This window comes from Oncorhynchus clarkii, chromosome 25 (assembly GCF_045791955.1).
Source record: "Oncorhynchus clarkii lewisi isolate Uvic-CL-2024 chromosome 25, UVic_Ocla_1.0, whole genome shotgun sequence".
In the NCBI taxonomy this organism is placed as follows: domain Eukaryota; kingdom Metazoa; phylum Chordata; class Actinopteri; order Salmoniformes; family Salmonidae; genus Oncorhynchus; species Oncorhynchus clarkii.
In genome coordinates, this window is record NC_092171.1 from 30,433,358 (window position 1) to 30,453,158 (window position 19,801).

General features: G+C 42.1%; 3 protein-coding genes across 4 annotated transcripts in view; 2 read left to right on the plus strand and 1 right to left on the minus strand.

Annotated features, from left to right (window-relative positions):
• Positions 1 to 803: 803 nt before the first annotated feature.
• Positions 804 to 5,632, minus strand: LOC139383725 (uncharacterized). Its single transcript, XM_071128282.1, has 8 exons — positions 5,479 to 5,632; positions 5,243 to 5,364; positions 4,471 to 4,609; positions 2,566 to 2,687; positions 2,306 to 2,416; positions 2,090 to 2,196; positions 1,426 to 1,516; positions 804 to 1,302 (listed from the first exon to the last, which is right to left on the minus strand). Exons 1-8 carry the CDS (start codon positions 5,573 to 5,575, stop codon positions 1,186 to 1,188), a joined length of 906 nt encoding a protein of 301 aa, XP_070984383.1. The 5' UTR covers positions 5,576 to 5,632; the 3' UTR covers positions 804 to 1,185.
• Positions 5,633 to 5,899: 267 nt separating this feature from the next.
• LOC139383550 (signal recognition particle subunit SRP54-like) lies at positions 5,900 to 13,916 on the plus strand. 2 transcript variants are annotated; one of them, XM_071128127.1, is made up of 17 exons: positions 5,900 to 5,975; positions 6,366 to 6,479; positions 6,579 to 6,676; positions 6,827 to 6,918; positions 7,006 to 7,090; positions 8,936 to 9,040; positions 9,149 to 9,215; positions 9,319 to 9,376; positions 9,551 to 9,701; positions 11,295 to 11,443; positions 11,583 to 11,683; positions 11,780 to 11,866; positions 12,008 to 12,081; positions 12,327 to 12,435; positions 12,548 to 12,718; positions 13,020 to 13,115; positions 13,357 to 13,916. In XM_071128127.1, the coding sequence occupies exons 3-17, from the start codon at positions 6,599 to 6,601 to the stop codon at positions 13,446 to 13,448; spliced, it is 1,515 nt and encodes a 504-aa protein (XP_070984228.1). In that variant the 5' UTR covers positions 5,900 to 5,975; positions 6,366 to 6,479; positions 6,579 to 6,598; the 3' UTR covers positions 13,449 to 13,916. The 2 variants fall into 2 exon arrangements, with proteins under 2 accessions (XP_070984228.1, XP_070984229.1); XM_071128128.1 differs by having other exon boundaries at positions 5,902 to 5,975; positions 6,366 to 6,415.
• A 138-nt stretch (positions 13,917 to 14,054) lies between these two features.
• LOC139384149 (protein transport protein Sec23A-like) overlaps positions 14,055 to 19,801 on the plus strand; it is a 38,745-nt gene continuing 32,998 nt past the window's right edge. The window contains exons 1-2 of the mRNA XM_071128835.1: positions 14,055 to 14,170; positions 18,011 to 18,244. Of these exons, the coding sequence (XP_070984936.1) occupies positions 18,024 to 18,244 (221 nt within the window). The 5' untranslated portion in view covers positions 14,055 to 14,170; positions 18,011 to 18,023. The remainder of the gene's footprint in view (positions 14,171 to 18,010; positions 18,245 to 19,801) is intronic.

Sequence of the window (19,801 nt, forward strand, 5' to 3'; positions counted from 1 at the left end):
TCACCTCCAATCATGTTTATCTTCGTTGAACATCAGAGGAGTGGAGAAGCAATATGGGATTTGTTACTACTTGATTCAGAGCATCATACAAATTAAATAGTAAAACATAGCATATCTGTTTCGGTAAAACATACTTTTTCAACTGATACACAACTTTTGTACAGGTTTAAGTGAGTGATCATAATCATAGCGCCTATACATATTATAGCGCCTAACATTTTCCACATGCATCCAACTTCCCGTGACATGTGGGCTTTGAATCACCAATATGTACGTACGTGCTTTGTTCTTATGCTGCGTTTACTCAGGCAGCCTTATTTTGACCAATTATTTGCAAAAGAGCTTATCTGATTTGTAAAAAAAAAGGTCAGCTTGTGTAAAAGCAGCTTGTGTCATATTTCAATAAACAGAATATTGGTGACTGAAGGCCAATGTTCAACAATGGTGTCATGTTTACTATAACATGACTGAATTTTTTATTTTACCTTTATTTAACTAGGCAAGTCAGTTAACAGTTAAGAACAAATTCTTATTTTCAATGACAGCCTAGTGGGTTAACTGCCTGAATGACAGATTGGTACCTTGTCAGCTCAGGGGGTTTGAACTTGCAACCTTCCGGTTACTAGTCCAACGCTCTAACCACAAGGCTGCCGCCCCGTATGCATGATGCCTGTCTGGTGTAGTTAGAGAGCCTCATAACTAAGGTGCAAAATCCATCAAAGAGATTGTAATTACAATTGCCACAGAGTCCAAAATGAAACACTATTAAAGCGCTGCTGTTGGTAAAGAAGGCAACACAGAAGTTCCTCAGAGCTGGTGCCATTTAATAGCCACTTTCTGCTGTAATTATGCTACCCTCCCATGCTTCCTGTTTTAGAGGGGAACATACAAGAACCATCAGGCAAATGTTTTAACTACTCATTTACTACAGTATTTCAGACATTGGTCAAACATTTTCTGTAAAAAGGCTGACAAATCATTCACTGAACTGTAAAGTACATAACATTATCAGAGTGATATTTGGGATTTCTTATCACAGATCACTCAGTCATCTTTATAGATTGTTATACCTTGAACATGATATGGTAGGGCACAGTCCTATAAGAGAATCCATCTGTAATTGCAGCAGAAAGTCAATATCCAAGGGACAGAAAGTCTGAGCAGATGTTTGGTCTTCACTCAGGGTCACAGTACCCTGTACAGGTGTATATTTTTGAATGCGTCCGGGTCACCGTCCTTCCCCAGATAGACGTTGTAATCCAGAGGTAGTTCCTCTACCCACTTGCTGAGGTTGATCCCTCCCTGAAGGAGGAGCACAGTACAGCAAGAGAGGTGTGCATTATGCTTGAAGTTACACATCATAGAAACATTCAATTCTCAATGTGTGGAAAACAGAAAGTTTTTACAGGCATTTTCAGTACTTACCTGATGTGAAGAAAGTGCTTCCTGGAGGCTTGGAACTGTAACCAATAGAGCACCTTTCTTGCGGAAATTGTGAACGATAAAATACCAGGCTCTACAAAAGCACGAGGATAGAGACATTAGAGCAGGGTTTCCCAAACTCCGTCCTCGGGACCCCAAGAGGTGCACATGCTGGTTTTTGTCCTGGTACTACACAGCATCATTACCAGATACAATATATGAGGAAGATCTCAATTGCATCCTTACCCCTCTCTCCTCATCAAAACCCATTGGAGGAGAAGGTCAGAGGGGCGGGACCTCTGGCTTTCTCATCCAATTGGTTTTGAGAAGGAGACAGGACATGAGGAGTATGCAATTGAAATCTTCCAATGACCACTTACTGCATCCTATATTGCAGCGTTTCCCAAACTTGGTCCTTGGGAGCCCAAGGGGTGCACGTGTTGGTTTTTGTCCTGGTACTACACAGCTGATTCAGGTAATCATCAAGCTTTGATCATTTGAATAAGCTGTGTAGTGTTAGGGCAAAAAACAAAATGTTCTTGGGTTCCTGAGGACCGAGTTTGGGAAACGCTGCATTATAGGATAATGATATTTTCTGTTGGAAAACTTTTTGAAACGATATGTCCTAATGAATACACCCCTGGTGTGGTGTCCAAGGTTTACCTACTTAATTTGGTCATTGGGCTGTAGAAAGTACTCAAACACATTGTTCATGATGAGAACATCTGCATTCTGTAACAGGGAATCCTGAGTACTGATATCTCCATGGATGACCTGCAGAAATGTGAGACAATGAGAGAAAGCTGTGGCACTTACATTCTTTAAAAACATAAAACAAAGATCAAGATAAATAAATGTAAAATTATACTAATGATCGCTTTACCTGTATTCGGTCACTGAAGCCATACTTCTCCACAGCCATATTCTGAAGCCTGACAAACTCTGCACTGATCTCTACCCCAACAAGCCGAACTGCAGAGCTGTACAGGTACCCCTGAAGCACAACAGATGACTGGAAGAGTAAATACTTTTTTTGCCAAAGAATTCATGACATTTTCTGGCAATATTTTCACATAACCTTTAACAATACATCTCAATGCCATAAATGGTTTCTCTTTCATTCCAAAACAAACTGTAATTTACCCCATAGAGTACTGCCCCTAGCCTGGAACCCACATCCACCACTAGTCTCCCAGTCAGGTCTGGTAGGACATGCTGGAAAAGGAACTGGAGCTCCAATATCGAGAAGGAGTGAGAGATGAACTCTGAGAAAATAAACATTAAAATAAACATTCATTTGACACAATGCTGCCACATGAGGGTTATAAACCCACCCTTATCTTACACATCTATGCTGAACGAAAATATGAACGCAACTAGCAACAATTTCAAAGATTTTAGTGAGTTACAGTTCATACGGAAATCAGTCAAGTTAAATAAATAAATTAGGCCCTAATCTACAGATTTCACTTGACTGGGAATAAAGATATGCAACTGTTGGTCATAAATACCTTTAAAAATAATAATAATCTGGCCATTTTCTCCTTCGCATGATCAAGCTGTTGATTGTGGCCTGTGGAATGTTGTCTTACTCATCTTCAATGGCTGTGCAAAGTTGTTGGATACTGTCGGGATGTGGAACACTGTCGGGAAGTGAAACACGTCCATCCAGGGCATCCCAAACATGCTCAATGGGTGACATGTCTGGTGAGTATGCAAGCCATGGAATAACTGGGACATTTTCAGCATTAGGAATTGTGTACAGATCCTTGTGACATTTTCATGCTGAAACATGAGATGATGGTGGTGGATGAATGGCACGCTAATGGGCCTCAGGATCTCATCACGGTATCTCTGTGCATTCAAATTGCCATCCATAAAATGCAATTGTGTTCATTGTCCAAAGCTTATGCCTACCCACACCATAACCCCACCACCACCATGGGGCACTGTTCAGAACATTAACATCATCAAACCGCTCAACTAACACAACATCATACATGAGGTTGAGGTTGTGAGGCCGGTTGGACATACTGCCAAATTCTCTAAAACTACGTTGGAGGCGGTTTATGATAGAAATATGAACATTCAATTCTCTGGCAAAAGCTCTGGTGGACATTTCTGTATTCAGCATGTCAATTGCATGCTCTCAAAATGTGCGACATCTGTGGCATTGTGTTGTGTGATAAAACTGCACATTTTAGAGTGGCCTTTTATTGTCCCAGCACAAGATGCACCTGTGTAATGATTATGCTGTTTAATACGCTTCCTGATATGCCACACCTGTCATGTTGATGGATTATCTTGGCAAAGGATAAATGCTCACTAACAGGGATGTAAACACATTTGTGCATAATATTTGGGAGAAATAATATTTTTGTGCTTATGGAACATTTATGGGATATTTTATTTCAGCTCATGAAACATGGGACCAATACTTTACATGCTGCGTTTATATTTTTGTTCAGTATGATTATTGATGGGCTTTGGGTAATTGGATTGTTGGTGAGATGGCATGATCCTTCAGAACAAGTACAATGATTAACCAGGCAAGGCAAACCTTTTTTTCTTCTACTTTTTACACCTTTTTCTCCCCAATTTCGTGATATCCAATTGGTAGTTACAGTCTTGTCCTATCGCTGCAACTCCCGCACTGACTCGGGAGAGGCGAAGGTCGAGAGCCATGTATCCTCCGAAATACGACCCTGCCAAACCTCCCTGCTTCTTGACACACTGCTTGCTTAACCAAGAAGCCAGCCGCACCAACGTGTCGGAGGAAACACCGTAAAACTGGCGACCTAAGTCAGCGTGCATGTGCCTGGCCCACCACAAGGAGTCTTTAGAGCGCGGTGGGAAAAGGACATCCTGGCCGGCCAAACCCTCCCCTAACCCAGACGACGCTGGGCCAATTGTGCGCCGCCTCATGGGTCTCCGCTGGCTTCGACACTGCCTGGGATCAAACCCGGGTCTGTAGTTACGCCTGAAGCACTGCTTTGCTGTGCCTTAGAGCACTGCGTCACTCGGGAGGCCCATGCTAGGCAAACCTACCCAGGGGAGCTGTTCTGTGAGTGCCACAGTTCAGGCAGTAGTTGCGGCTCATCTTGCCCTCCTCACAGAGTGTATCCACGGTGTCCTCGTCATACAGGAAAGCATCCACATGCAGTGTGGGCTGGGGTTTCTGTTGGGTCTGAATAATCAATTGATGATGAACAGAATTAGTTCATTTGTGACAGTCAAAGCGATAGTACACCGAAATTACAAAATTACACTGGTTACTTACACTGTAAGCAGTCTCTGGACAAGGTATGACAGCAATCCATGCTTTGGTTTAGTTTCCCTGGACACAGTTTCCACATGCTAACATTTTAGCATTTGTGGCACAAATCCCATTCAAGCCATGGGACCGATAATACATTTTTCACACGTGTTCAAATCATCTGTGACTTTGTTCAGCTTCACAAGTTTAGATACTTTTGGATTATTTGGAGATGTGTGAAAAACAGTCGCATGACTTGATTGGGATTTGTACCACACACGTTAGCATGTGGAAACAGTTCCAGGGAAACTAAACCAAAGCATGGATTGTTGTCATACCTTGTCCATAGACTGCTTAGAGCATAAGGAAACCAACGTAATTTTGTAATTTGGGTGAAATACCCATTTAATTACATAAAAGTCTAATTTTAAGTGTGAGTGTTGTTGTTTTTTATTCCTATCTGAAAATAAAATACACACACCTTGCACCAAATACAAGCACTCAGCAAGTAAATTTGGCCCGGAGTAAAGATATTGAGGAATGAAAGCAATTACTGTAACCCACCTTCTGAATAGCCAAGGACTCGGAGGAGAGCACAGCCTCCAAAGGAAGACATGCCCTAAGATCCTCAGAAATACTTTGAAGTATAACCTTTTGATTGTCAATCAATCCATCATCCACTTCATCTGCAAGAAACAAAATGACTAGCTAATGTAATACAGTTAAAGCATCATAATCCAACATGAACATGGGATGGTTGGTTTAGTCTTAAAATAGCTAATGCCAGGGTTATTAAATACCAGAGTTTTTCATCCAGTCAATTAAACGGGGCAGGTCCTTGGAATTTACTCTGGAGAGTAATCGTACGATTTCTTTTTTCCCGTCTGAAAAGTTCATTTCAACAAATATTTTGCCACATACGATTGCTCATGCTTGAATGTATTGAACGCATGTGTAGAAAATACCGGATACGTATTTGAGATTTAAGGAGGCGCGATAATTGGAGCCCTATTAACAGTAGTGGTGAAATGGAGAGAATTTAGAATATATTATTCAATTTAAAGTAACTGATATTGTAGAAATATATTGAATATTGATTTTGGCAAATTAAATGGACACGTGTTGTATGAAATTAGCGTTTACTATAAGTAGAAAACATGACATTTCAGACGACCTTAAAATACAGGGGCTGCAAAGAAGTAAACATAACCCCGGAACTAGATAGGCATTCTGGGATATCTGGTATTGAGATGACGTTCGTTTGGTTGCTTTTCTCAAGCCAGTTGGCAAGCTTTAGGTAACGATCTTCTTTATAATTATAATAATGGTAATTTAGTAGCTAGCTACTGTTTTGTAAATGTCGTAATGTTAGCACGATAGCGATCCATCCATCGAATGAAATGATGATGCTGTCTTTATACGTATCATATTCTCGGAGAACCACGGCCTCACTCGAGTTGTCGATGCTAACGTTAACTAGCTAGAAATTTAGCTAGCTAGATAGTTTTATAAGCTGTGTGGATGCAGTCGGGTCAATATTATCTATTCTTTATGTTGTATTAGTTAACTACGGTATTTTTCTAGCTAATTCATGTCGAAAAGTTATTGAAGAATTTCTGTCATGTTGTCCTGACTATATGCTAAACTAATCTCTAGATTTCACTCATTGTTTTCGTTCATTGGTCAGTTAAGGAAGTCAACAACGGACGTTTGATCACCAATAAGTGTCAGTGAAAGGTGTGGAGACAAGGGGGTTCCCTCAACATTGAAGCCGAAGAGGCCGTATTTCTCAACTGATTTTGTAATTCACTTTCCATAACATTATTATCCAGCATTTAAGTGGTATAGTAGTTGGCAGTGCCTGTATAACCAAATTTGCCAATCTAAATATTTTTTATAGGTTCAACAAGACCTGCCAACATGGTGTTAGCCGATTTGGGAAGAAAAATAACCTCGGCATTGCGATCACTGAGCAATGCCACCATCATCAATGAGGAGGTATATCTAGTACCAAATCAGACTTCTTATTTTTGTACAACTTTTGGCAAAGTGTGGTTGTTAACTAAATAATAGTTACATATGTTGCCAGGTTTCAATCAAGCAAGACCATATGATATTTCTCATAGATAATGCCTTCTCTTTCTCTAGGTATTAAATGCCATGCTGAAAGAAGTGTGTGCTGCCCTCCTGGAAGCTGATGTCAACATCAAGTTGGTAAAGCAGCTCAGAGAAAATGTAAAGTGAGTAGCATTATTCAGGAACACATTGTACTGTAGTAGACCAGCTGAATTCTGTATCCTACTAATGTAATATTTTTTTGACCACAGATCATCCATTGACCTGGAGGAGATGGCCTCTGGGCTGAACAAGAGGAGAATGATCCAGCATTCTGTGTTCAAGGAGCTCGTCAAGGTCAGTGTCGGACTATTCTTACTAGAGGTCGACCGATTAATCAGAATGGCTTATTAATTAGGGCCGATTTCAAGTTTTCATAACAATCAGATATCGGTATTTTGGATATATATATATATATATATATATATATATATATATATATATATATATATATATATATAAACCTGCATATTTAGCTAAAAGAAATCCAGGTTAGCAGGCAATATTAACCAGGTGAAATTGTGTCACTTCTCTTGCGTTCATTTCATAGAGTCAGGGTATATGCAACAGTTTGGGCCCCCTGGCTCTTGGCGAACTAATTCGCCAGAATTCTACGTAATTATGACATAACATTGAAGGTTGTGCAATGTAACAGCAATATTTAGACGTAGGGATGCCACCCGTTAGATAAAATACGGAATGGTTCCGTATTTCACTGAAAGAATAAATGTTTTGTTTTCGAGATTATCGTTTCCGGATTTGACCATGTTAATGACCTAAGGCTCGTATTTCTGTGTGTTATTATGTTATAATTAAGTCTATGATTTGATAGAGCAGTCTGACTGAGCGATGGTAGTCACCAGCAGGCTCGTAAGCATTCATTCAAACAGCACTTTCGTGCGTTTTGCCAGCAGCTCTTCGCAATGCTTCAAGCATTGCGCTGTTTATGACTTCAAGCCTATCAACTCCAGAGATTAGGCTTGTGTAACCAATGTGAAATGGTTAGCTAGTTAGTGGGGTGCGCGCTAATAGCGTTTCAAACGTCACTCACTCTGAGACTTGGCGTAGTTGTTCCTCTTGCTCTGCATGGGTAACGCTGCTTCGAGGGTGGCTGTTGTCGATGTGTTCCTGGTTCGAGCACAGCTATACTATAATAACTACAACCTAAAACTTCTTACCTGGGAATATTGAACTCATGTTAAAAGGAACCACCAGCTTTCATATGTTCTCATGTTCTGAGCAAGGAACTTAAACTTTAGCTTTCTTACATGGCACATATTGCACTTTTACTTCTCCAACACTTTGTTTTTGCATTCTTTAAACCAAATTGAACATGTTTCATTTATTTGAGGCTAAATTGATTTGATTGATGTATTATATTAAGTTAAAACAAGTGTTCATTCAGTATTGTTGTAATTGTCATTATTTCAAATACATTTTAAAAATCGGCCAAGTAATCGGTATCGCCTTTTTTTGTTCCTCAAATAATCGGTATCGGAAAACCATAAGCGGTCGACCTCTAATTCTTACGTCATTGTTTGTTAGTCAGTTGTTGTGGCGTGAAACTGAACGTATTGTAATACCTCCATACATTAGTATTAGTTTAATGATGGTCCAGTGTAAAGTAACCGAAGGAGTTAATTTTTTGATTGAAAACTTGGGTAGATGATTGACAGTTGTTGGTGGGATTTCCTGGTTATTTTTATATTAGTGGTTTTCAAAAGTCATTTGGTCTATTGATATTCCACCGTGTTTTGTAAACTGTTTCGGCAATGTACTATACCATCAAAACAGTCATTCCCCTCAAAAAATTACCTTAATTGAAATAAGGGATCCAGTAGCTGTAGTCTACCTCTATTTAAAGGTTTTGATTGCTCAGCTCAATACATAATTAGTTTCACATTAGAAGGCATACCCTCGGACATGGATAATCAGCTGACCAGTTTAGATTTCATGCGGGGAGAAGACTTTCCAAGTACTTTCAGATTGCTTGTTTACACATTAAAAAAGCTTGTGTGGTTTGGAGAGGCCTGTCCCTATGTTCTCACTTCACATATCTTACAAAGATGCAATGTTTCTGTGTTTGTTGCATTTGATGCGATGGGAGTGTGTCTAAGATTTAATGTTGTGGTTGTCTCTCAGCTGGTGGATCCAGGGGTCAAGGCTTGGACACCCACAAAGGGAAAGAACAATGTCATCATGTTTGTGGGTCTTCAGGGCAGTGGGAAAACCACAACCTGTTCCAAGGTGAGCCATTCCTGGCTTTCAGCCTAAAGATATGCACATTCAGGTGGTCATTTGTCCAAAATATATTATGCCATCACTAATGTTCTGTATTGAAAACCTTTTCCACAGCTGGCGTACTACTACCAAAGAAAAGGGTGGAAAACCTGTTTGATTTGCGCTGACACTTTCAGAGCTGGTAGTTTCATTTTCAAAATGTATCTGTTTGATATTCCTTCTCAAAATAAATAAAATTACCTAAAAGAAAATTAAGTCAACAACATATTTTTGTGTGTGTGCAGGTGCCTTCGATCAGTTGAAGCAAAATGCTACAAAAGCCAGAATTCCATTCTATGGAAGGTATGTATGCTTTGCATTTGGTTGCTTCTCATCTGTATGTGATGCATCTCAAGTTATTTTTTTTGCTAATGTATATGGTAAGGAACCTTGATGTACAAGTACACCCCCTGGAAAGGACGCAAGTCTATTACAGGGCCTTTGCTGCATACAGTACACTAACGTTGTTAAATCCAGTTACACAGAGATGGACCCTGTCGTCATAGCTGCGGAAGGTGTGGAAAAGTTCAAAAATGAGAGCTTTGAAATAATCATTGTTGATACCAGTGGCCGACACAAGCAAGAAGATTCCCTTTTTGAGGAGATGTTGCAGGTTTCCAATGCAGTGGTAAGTAATATTTTTGCACCACTGTGATCATCTCTCTGTCAGTCTGAGCATTTGTATCATCATTATAAAATGTGCTTTCGGAAAGTATTCAGTCCCTCTGACTGTTTCCACATTTTGTTACGTTACAGCCTTGTTCTCAAATATATTTTTTCCCCATATCAGTCTACACACAATAGCCCATAATGACAAAGAGAAAAGTTATTTTGGGTTGGTTTGCAAAATTATTACAAATAAAAGCGGAAGTATCATATTTACATAAGTATTCAGGCCCTTTGCTATGAGACTCAAAAAAATTGAGCTCAGGTGCATCCTGTTTCCATTGCTCATCCTTGAGATGTTTCTACAACTTGATTAGAGTCCACCTGTGGTAAATTAAATTGATTGGACATGATTTGGTAAGGCACACACCTGTCTAAGTAAGGTCCCACGGTTGACAGTGGGTGTCAGAGCAAAAACCAAGCTATGAGGTCAATGGATTTGTCCTTAGCGCTCCGAGGCACAGATCTGGGGAATGGTACCAAAACATTTATGCAGCATTGAAGGTCACCAAGAACACAGCGGCCTCCGTCATTCTTAATTGGAAGATGTTTGGAACCATTAAGGCTCTTCCTAGAGCTGGCAGCCAGGCCAAACTGAGCAGTCGAGGGAGAAGGGCCTTGGTCAGGGAGGTGACCAATAACCCGATCACTCTTGACAGAGCTCTAGAGTTCCTCTGTGGTGGGAGAACCTTCCAGAAGGACAACCATCTCTGCAGCACTCCACCAATCAGGCCTTTATGTTGGAGTGATCAGATGGAAGCCACTGCTCTTAAAGGGGACTGGCCACGAGAAACAAGATTCTCTCGTCTGAGGAAACAAAAATGTAACTATTTGGCCTGAATGCCAAGCGCCGCGTCTGGAGTAAACCTGGCACCATTCCTACGGTGAAGCATGGTGATGGCAGCATGCTGTGAGGATGTTTTTCAGCTGCATTTACTGAGAGACTAGTCAAGATCGAGGAAAAGATGAACGGAGCAAAGTACAGAGATCCTTGATGAAAAAACAGGACAATGACCATAAGCACACAGCCAAGACAACACAGGAGTGGCTTCGGGACATGTCTCTGAATGTCCTTGAGTGGCCCAGCCAGAGACTGGTCTTGAACCAGATCGAACTTCTCTGGAGAGAACTGAAAATAGCTGTGCAGCAATGCTCCCCATCCAACCTGACAGAGCTTGATATGATCTACATTGAAGAGTGGGATAAACTCCCCAACTACAGGTGTGCCAAGCTTGTAGCGTCATACCCAAGAATATTCAAGGCTGTAATCGTTGCAAAAGGTGCTTCAACAAGGTGCTGAGGAAAGGGTCTGTATACTTTTGTAAATGTGATATTTTATTTATGAAAACCTGTTTTTGCTTTGTCATTATGGGGTATTGGGTGTAGATTGATTGGGGGGACGGGCGACAACTTAATACATTTTAGAAAGACTAACGTTACAAAATGTGGAAAAAGTCAAGGGGCCTGAATACTTTCCGAACACACTGTATTGCTTTAGAGAAAATGCATCAATGCATGCATGGTCTTACCCCAAGCATGTTTCTATTTCCTCCAGCAACCTGACAACATTGTGTACGTAATGGATGCCTCCATTGGCCAAGCTTGTGAAGCCCAGGCGAAGGCCTTCAAAGACAAAGTAGAAGTTGCGTCCGTCATAGTGACAAAGCTGGATGGTCATGCCAAAGGTGGTGGTGCTCTCAGTGCGTAAGTAAATGTCACTCTTTGTTTTGACAGTTTATCCAAGTTATGGTCAACTGAGTTTCCTTACTACTGCAGAATTCATTAACTTCATGATAATCCTGATGGTTAGGTAATGTTTCATACTCCTGTTGCCTTTTTTTAGAGTGGCTGCTACTAAGAGTCCCATCATTTTCATTGGTACTGGAGAACACATTGATGACTTAGAGCCATTTAAGACACAACCCTTCATCAGCAAGCTACTGGGTAAACTGTTTTTCCCTTTTGAATAATGGATCATTATAACACGTTTTACGTTATGTACAACCTGTATTGATTGAGTTGTGTGTATTTTGTCCTCAGGCATGGGAGACATTGAAGGTTTGATAGACAAAGTCAATGAACTCAAGCTGGATGACAACGAGGAGTTAATTGACAAGCTGAAACATGGTGAGAATGAGATCATCAGCTAACATACTTGTAAAACCAGCCCCATATCATAACTGACATGCAGTATGCATATGCTCTGCAGTCTATAACATAGATATGCGGTATGGTTTAAGTTTATTCTAATCACCATTTGCACCACAGGTCAGTTCACTCTTCGTGACATGTACGAGCAGTTTCAAAACATCATGAAGATGGGACCTTTCGGACAGATCATGGTAAGTAAGCGGCAACCAGAATACCCAATAGGAGAAAATCTAAGTCCCCATAGGGGTACATACTATAGATGAAACAAGCAGATGGTCAACGTTTCAGCACAAAGACCTTTCGAAAACAATCTCAACTGTATACCCTTCCCCCTTGGTAAATAATGAATACCTAAGAATAGTTTATATTCTTCTGGTCATGTGTGGGATACATTTAAAGATGACAATGCTAATCTGACTTCTGTTAATGTCACAAGGGTATGATCCCAGGTTTCGGAACAGACTTCATGAGCAAAGGCAACGAGCAGGAGTCCATGGCTAGGTTGAAGAAACTCATGACAATTATGGACAGCATGAACGACCAAGGTAAAGATGCAATCCACTTTCATCAATAAACAACAGTAAGGGATAGAAACAAAAGGGTTATACAAAATGCGTACATGTTTTCTTCACTGGTTTCTTTCTTTGGTTTTTGCAGAACTTGACAACAAAGACGGTGCAAAGCTCTTCAGCAAGGGGCCGAACCGAATCGCCAGAGTGGCACGCGGTTCAGGGGTTGCCACCAGGGACGTCCAGGAGCTGCTCACCCAGTACACCAAGTTTGCCCAGATGGTGAAGAAGATGGGTGGCATCAAGGGCCTGTTCAAAGGTATGCACTTTTTGGCTTTTGAAACATTACTAGTTGTCATTCTTGCTTCCTTTGTCCATGTTTCCTCCATTTCCCTCTCAAATCGCATTGGAGGAGGTCTGAGGGGAGGACCTTGGAGCCTCTCCTTCAATGCACTCTGTGGGGGGAGGAAACAAGGACAGGGGAAGCAAGGATTTCATGACTAGTCACGTTTCAGACACGTTTCAGCCCGGAAACAGAAGCACTGGTCCAATTACACAATTTTGCTTTCATCAAGCAGTAGAATGTCTCTAAATTATTTTGCACTTTTACATGTTTGCAGGTGGTGATATGTCCAAGAATGTCAACCCCTCTCAGATGGCTAAGTTGAACCAACAGATGGCAAAGATGATGGACCCAAGGGTTCTCCACCATATGGGTAGGCTTGACTTTTACAATAAGTCATTTCACATTACCCAAACTTCCTTTGTTACTTTGAGCATGGTCGGTCCAAACGTAATGACATAGATGTGATATAGACTGCAGAATCGCTGATCTACAAATCACCTTGCAACCCAAATAACCTTTATTTGATCATGTTTAGCGACTCTGCCTCTCTGCCTTGCTCTAGAGTTGAACTGATCCCCCTGAAACACTCTGATTATCATTTGTCTCTTCAGGTGGAATGTCTGGTCTCCAGTCCATGATGAGACAGTTCCAACAGGGTGCAGCTGGCAACGCGAAAGGAATGATGGGATTCAACAATATGTGAACCACTGAGCCTTAACCCAGTTAAATAAAAGGTTGTCATTTGGATTTAGCAAGAAGGAGATGAGTTATTTTGCCTCTAATATAATTAATTAAGATGTTTGTGTATAAAATTATGCAGAGGCTTATTTACTTATCAGGATAAATCAAAAGAAGTTCTGTGATTTTTACTCTAATTGTAAAATAGGCACAAAAGATGCATAAATGATGGGATTATGAAGCTTGTCCTGAGTTATGTTCATTAGGCACCAAACAGAAGAAAATAGACTTCAATCGGGAGTCACTATTGGACTTGTCCAATAAGATACCCTAATTTGTGTTTTTAATTGCAAAACAACTTAAAATGTTTTCCGGTGTACCCTAATGAACCCAACCAAGATTTGGAGATGTTGTAAAGGATATGCTGAAATTAGTTGGACATTTTTTGTTGTTGTCATAATGTAATAAAATTTGTATTGCAATGTTTTAAAAAGCCAGTGTCTCCTTTTCTCTGTTTGGTTGATCAATGACTGTCATAGTTGTCAATCATATGTTATCGCTCTATCAATGAAACTCTTGCCATAAAGATTAGACCACATTCTCAAAGGTGGGTGAGGGGCTATGATTGGACACCTCTTGACGTGGCATTACTCCTCGCAGCCATGTTGTTTGCTACGTTGTCAGCCAACGTTGTGCTTGGCGCTGTTCACTGTCACTACAGTACGTAGCAGAGTCAACCAGTCTCAGGTAAATATTCAAATGTGCTACTATTTGCTGTAATTATTGACTAAGACATATATTTGGGATATGTGTATTACGTAATGCATTTTGGATGTAATACTTATTAAGTTACAGTTGTGTGGCGGTTTAGCGAGCTGAGCAGGGTGAATAATTATTTTTTATTTTTTTACGTTTCATTCGCCGGTCGATCCGCTAACTGAAGCTAAATTAGATAGCTAACGTTAGCTGGTTGTTAACATGGTGAATGCAATTTATTCTAGTTAGCCAACCCAAAAAGTAGACAAGCAAGCTATCTTTTTTTGTGATGTGATTTTCTCTCCTGAAATCTATTGAACAATTGTAATTGTTTTTGGCGTGCCCTTGTTAGCTACTGTATCTAGCTAATGTTGTTGTTGTACAGAGACTGGTTGTTCATTCAATCAAAATAGCTTTGCTGGTAATCCAGCATCCGTTTGTAAAGCCTTTTGATTGAGTCACCATTTGTATTTATTAGGGATCCCCATTACAGTTGTTCCTGCCAAGGCAGCAACTACTAGGTTCAAACACATTAAGGCACATAACACAAAAGATAAAACAGTACATGATAACATTACACTACATATCTACAATACAAAATGTGTAATGCCACCATACAATAATATTACAATGTACGTGTGTGTAGAGTGTTTGATTCAGGTCAGATACTTAACTAGCTAGATAAAAGCCCAATACAGTGAGTGTTTCCATTTTGAAAGACCTTTTAACTATTAAGGAATTGTGAACATTTGCATCTCTGATAGAATCTCATCAGGTCAAATATTGTGACTTCAGGAGACCGCAAAGGTTAGTGATAGTTCAATACAATGAACTTACTACTAGCTGGCACCACTATGCATTCACTAGCATTGAATGAGCTGCATCCACAAGCATTGAATGAGCTGTATTCCGCCATAAGCGAACAAGAAAACGCTCACCCAGACGTGGGGCTCCAAGTAGCCGGGGACTTTAATTCAGGGAAACTTAAATCAGTTTTACCAAATTTCTATCAGCATGTTAAATGTACACCCAGAGGGAAAATAACTCTGGACCACCTATACTCCACACACAGAGATGCATACAAAGCTCTCCCTCATCCCTCCATTTGGCAAATCTGACCATAATTCCATCATCCAGATTCCTGCTTACAAGGAAAAATTCAAGCAGGAAGCACCAGTGACTAGATCAATAAAAAAGTGGTCAGATGAAGCAGATGCTAAGCTACAGGACTGTTTTGCTAGCACAGACTGGAATATGTTTCGGGATTCCTTTAATGGCTTTGGGGGAACACCATATCTGTCATTGGCTTCATCAATAAGTGCATCAATGACGTCGTCCCCACAGTGACTGTACGTACATACCCCAACCAGAAGCCATGGATTACAGGCAGCATCCGCACTGAGCTAAAGGCTAGAGCTGCCGCTTTCAAGGAGCGGGACTCTAACCCGGAAGCTTATAAGAAATCCCGTTATGCCCTGTGACGAACCATCAAACAAGCAAAGATCAAATCATACTACTCCGGCTCTGACGCTCGTCGGATGTGGCAGGGCCAGCAAACCATTACAGAGTACAAAGGGAAGCACAGCCGAGAGCTTCCCAGTGACAGGAGCCTACCGGACGAGCTAAACTATGCTCGCTTCAAGGCAAATAGCACTGAAACATGGATGAGAGCACCAGCTGTACTGGAAGACTGTGTGGAAGCACGCTCTCCACAGCCGATGTGAGTAAGACCTTTAAACAGGTCAACATTCACAAGACCACAGAGCCAGACTGATTACCAGGACGTGTACTGCGAGCATGCGCTGACCAACTGGCAAGTGTCTTCACTGACATTTTCAACCTCTCCCTGTCGGAGTCTATAATACCAACATGTTTTAAGCAGACCACCATAGTGCCTGTGCCCAAGAACACTAAGATAACCTGCCTAAATGACTACCGACCCGTAGCACTCACATCTGAAGCCATGAAGTGCTTTGAAAGGCTGGTCATGGACCACATAAACACCATCATTCCAGAAACCCTAGACCCACTCCAATTCGCATACCGCCCCAACATATCCACAGATGATGCAGTCTCTATTGCTCTCCACATTGCCCTTTCCCACCTGGACAAAAGGAACACCTATGTGAGAATGCTACTCATTGACCACAACTCAGCGTTCAACACCATAGTGCCCTCATAGCTCATGAATAAGCTAAGGACCCTGGGACTAAACACCTCCCTCTGCAACTGGATCCTGCACTTCCTGACGGCCACCCCCAGGTGGTAAGGGTAGGTAACAACACATCCGCCACGCTGATCATCAACACAGGGGCCCATCAGGGGTGCGTGCTCAGCCCCCTCCTGTACTCCCTGTTCAATCAGGACTGCACGGCCAGGCACGACTCCAACACCATCATTAAATTTGCAGATGACACAACAGTGCCTGATCACGACAACATGAGACAGTATATAGGTAGGAGGTCAGAGACCTGGCCGTGTGGTGCCAGGACAACAACCTCTCCCTCAACGTGATCAAGAGAAAGGAGATGATTGTGGACTACAGGAAAAAGAGGACCGGGCACGCCCCCATTCTCATCGACGGGGCTGCAGTGGAGCAGGTTGAGAGCTTCAAGTTCCTTGGTGTCCACATCACCAGCAAACTAACATGGTCTAAGCACACCATGACAGTCGTGAAGTGGGCACGACAAAACCTATTCCCCCTCAGGAGACTGAAAATATTTGGCATGGGTCCTCAGATCCTCAAAAGGTTCTACAGCTGCACCATCGAGAGCATCCTAACTGGTTGCATCACTGCCTGGTATGGCAACTGTTCGGGCTCTGACCACAAGGCACTGCAATGGGTAGTGCGAACGTCCCAGTACATCACTAGGGCCAAGCTTCCTGCCATCCAGGACCCCCATACCAGGTGGTGTCCGAGGAAGGCCCTAAAAATTGTCAGACTCCAGCCACTCTAGTCATAGACTGTTCTCTCTGCTACCACAAGGCAAGCGGTACCAGAGCGCCAAGTCTAGGTCCAAGCAGCTTCCAATTCAGTTTCTAGTCCCAAGCCATAAGTCTCCTGAACATCTAGTCAAATGGCTACCCAGAGTATTCGTATTGCCCCCCCTCCACTCTCCATACCACTGCCACTCTCTGTTGTCATCTGTGCAATAGTCACTTTAATGAACTCTACCTACATGTACATACTACCCCAACTAACCGGTACCCCCGCACATTGACTCTGTACCGGCACCCCCCTGTGTATATATATATATATTTTTTTTTACCGCTGCTCTTTAATTACCTGTTACTTTTATTTCTTATTCTTATCCGTATTTTTTGAAACTGCACTGTCGGTTAGGTGCTTCACTTGTTGATTGGACTTCTATTCAGATTCAGTGTGTTTTCAAAGTAAATTATTTTGAACATTTGATCAGACAGTGGGTGAAGAAGTGGGTCACAGTCAGGATCATATTCTGTACCTTAGCCAGGTTCTAGTCATGACTTTTAGACCCATTTTTTTGCCCTATTTAGAAGTAAGCCAGAATTTCCCATAGCATAGGTTACATCATATTTGACTGCATTTCCACTACCAGTATATATGACACATTCAAATTGGAAGTAAACATGCTGGAGTGTAACATTATGCTCAAAGTCCAAAAGGGTATCTCAGGACACTGCAATGGTAAAAAGCCAGGCAATTATAAAAAGATAATATTATGAGACTCCTTGCAGTGCAGTGGACTATTATATAATTAATGCTCTGTTGAAATATCAAATGGAATCATGACCATAAATGTATAGCCTATATTTCTATAACACGCAGACACTCCTTTCTCTCCTTCTCAGTCTGTAGGGTGGAATGGCGACCTTCCCAGAGTTTATCGCCCAGAATGAGGAGCGTGATGGGGTGCGTTTCAGCTGGAACGTCTGGCCCTCCAGTCGTCTGGAGGCCACCCGCATGGTGGTCCCCGTGGCCTCTTTGTTCACCCCCCTGAAGGAGCGCCCAGACTTGCCCCCCATCCAGTATGAGCCTGTGCTGTGTAGCAGGGCGACCTGCCGCGCTGTCCTTAACCCGCTCTGGTGAGACAACGATACTTTTTCACTTTTGTATTTTTCACGTTTCAAATAAAGCAGATATACACTACACTCGGTGGCCCATTTATTAGCCACACCCATCTCGTACTGTGTCGGACCCCCCCTTTGCCTACAGGACAGCCTGAATTATTTTGGACATGGAAACGCTGCTCAACTGGTATCAAGGGATCTAACGTGTGCCAGGAAAACATTCCCCACACCATCCCACCAGCCTGTACCTTTGACACAAGGCATGAGTGGCCATGGACTTATAATGCTTATGCTAAATCCTGGCTGCCATCAGCATGACACAATATGAACCGGGATTCGTCCGACCAGGCAATGTTTTTCCACTCATCAATTGCCAAGTTTTGGTGATTTCCTGCCCACTGTAGCCAATTATTCTTGTTTTAGCTGATTGGAGTGGAACCTGTTCTGATCGTCTCCTGCAATAGCCCATCCGTGACAAGGACCGACTAGTTGTGCGTTCTGAGATGCCGTTCTGCACACCCCTGTTGTACTGCGCTGTTTGTGGCCTGCCTGTTAGCTTGCACAATTCTTGCCATTCTCCTTCGACCTCTCTCATCAACGAGCTGTTTTCGTCCACAGGACTTCCGCTGAATGGATGTTTTTTGTTTGTTGCACCATTCTCGGTAAACCCTAGAGACTGTCGTGCGTAAAAGGCCCAGGAGGCCGGCCGTTTCTGAGATACTGGAACCGGCATGCCTGGTATTGACAATCATTCCACGCCCAGTCGCTTAGGTCACTCGTTTTGCCCATTCTAACGTTCACTCAAACACTAACTGGATGCCTGTCTGCTTTATATAGCTCGGCCACGTGACTCACTCACTGTCTGTAGGAGTGAACCATTTTTGTGATCAGGGTGGTTTACCTAATAAACTGGCCACTGAGTGTATAAATAAATGCCTGGTACATTTTGATAATTGTGCTCCAAATCTTTTTTATTTTTCACTGGAACAAAGGAGCATTCCCTATTCCAGGGGTCAATTGCGAGCTACCAGTAGCTTGCCGACCACCTATGTGTAGCTCGCAAAACAATTCTGAAAGTACATGCAATTTTCATGTGTTCCACCTCTAACTGTCATAAACAAATCTACCTTGTATCAGACACTGGAAACTCCCAGCTGCTATCTAACCAACGCAACATTGACATTATCCCACCCCTGGTTATGTAACAGTTTAACTTTAGTCCGTCCCCTCGCCCCTAACCGGCCTTCTGCACACAGACAACTGACACCCACGAAGCATCGTTACCCATCACGCCACAAAAGCCGCAGCCCTTGCAGAGCAAGGGGAACAACTACTTCAGGTCTCAGAGCGAGTGACGTCACCGACTGACACGCTATTAGCGCGCACTACCGCTAACTAGCTAGCCATTTCACATCGGTTACAGTTAGACACTACTGGCTTAGAAAGCCAATATCTGCCAATTAATTTCCAGAAATATTGCCCATTTCTGTCTGTGTAGTGCGGGCGTTTGTCTAGCACTCCTTGTGTAGTCAGTTGTGATGGGTCGTTCGCAAACAAATGGCTCTTTTTGAA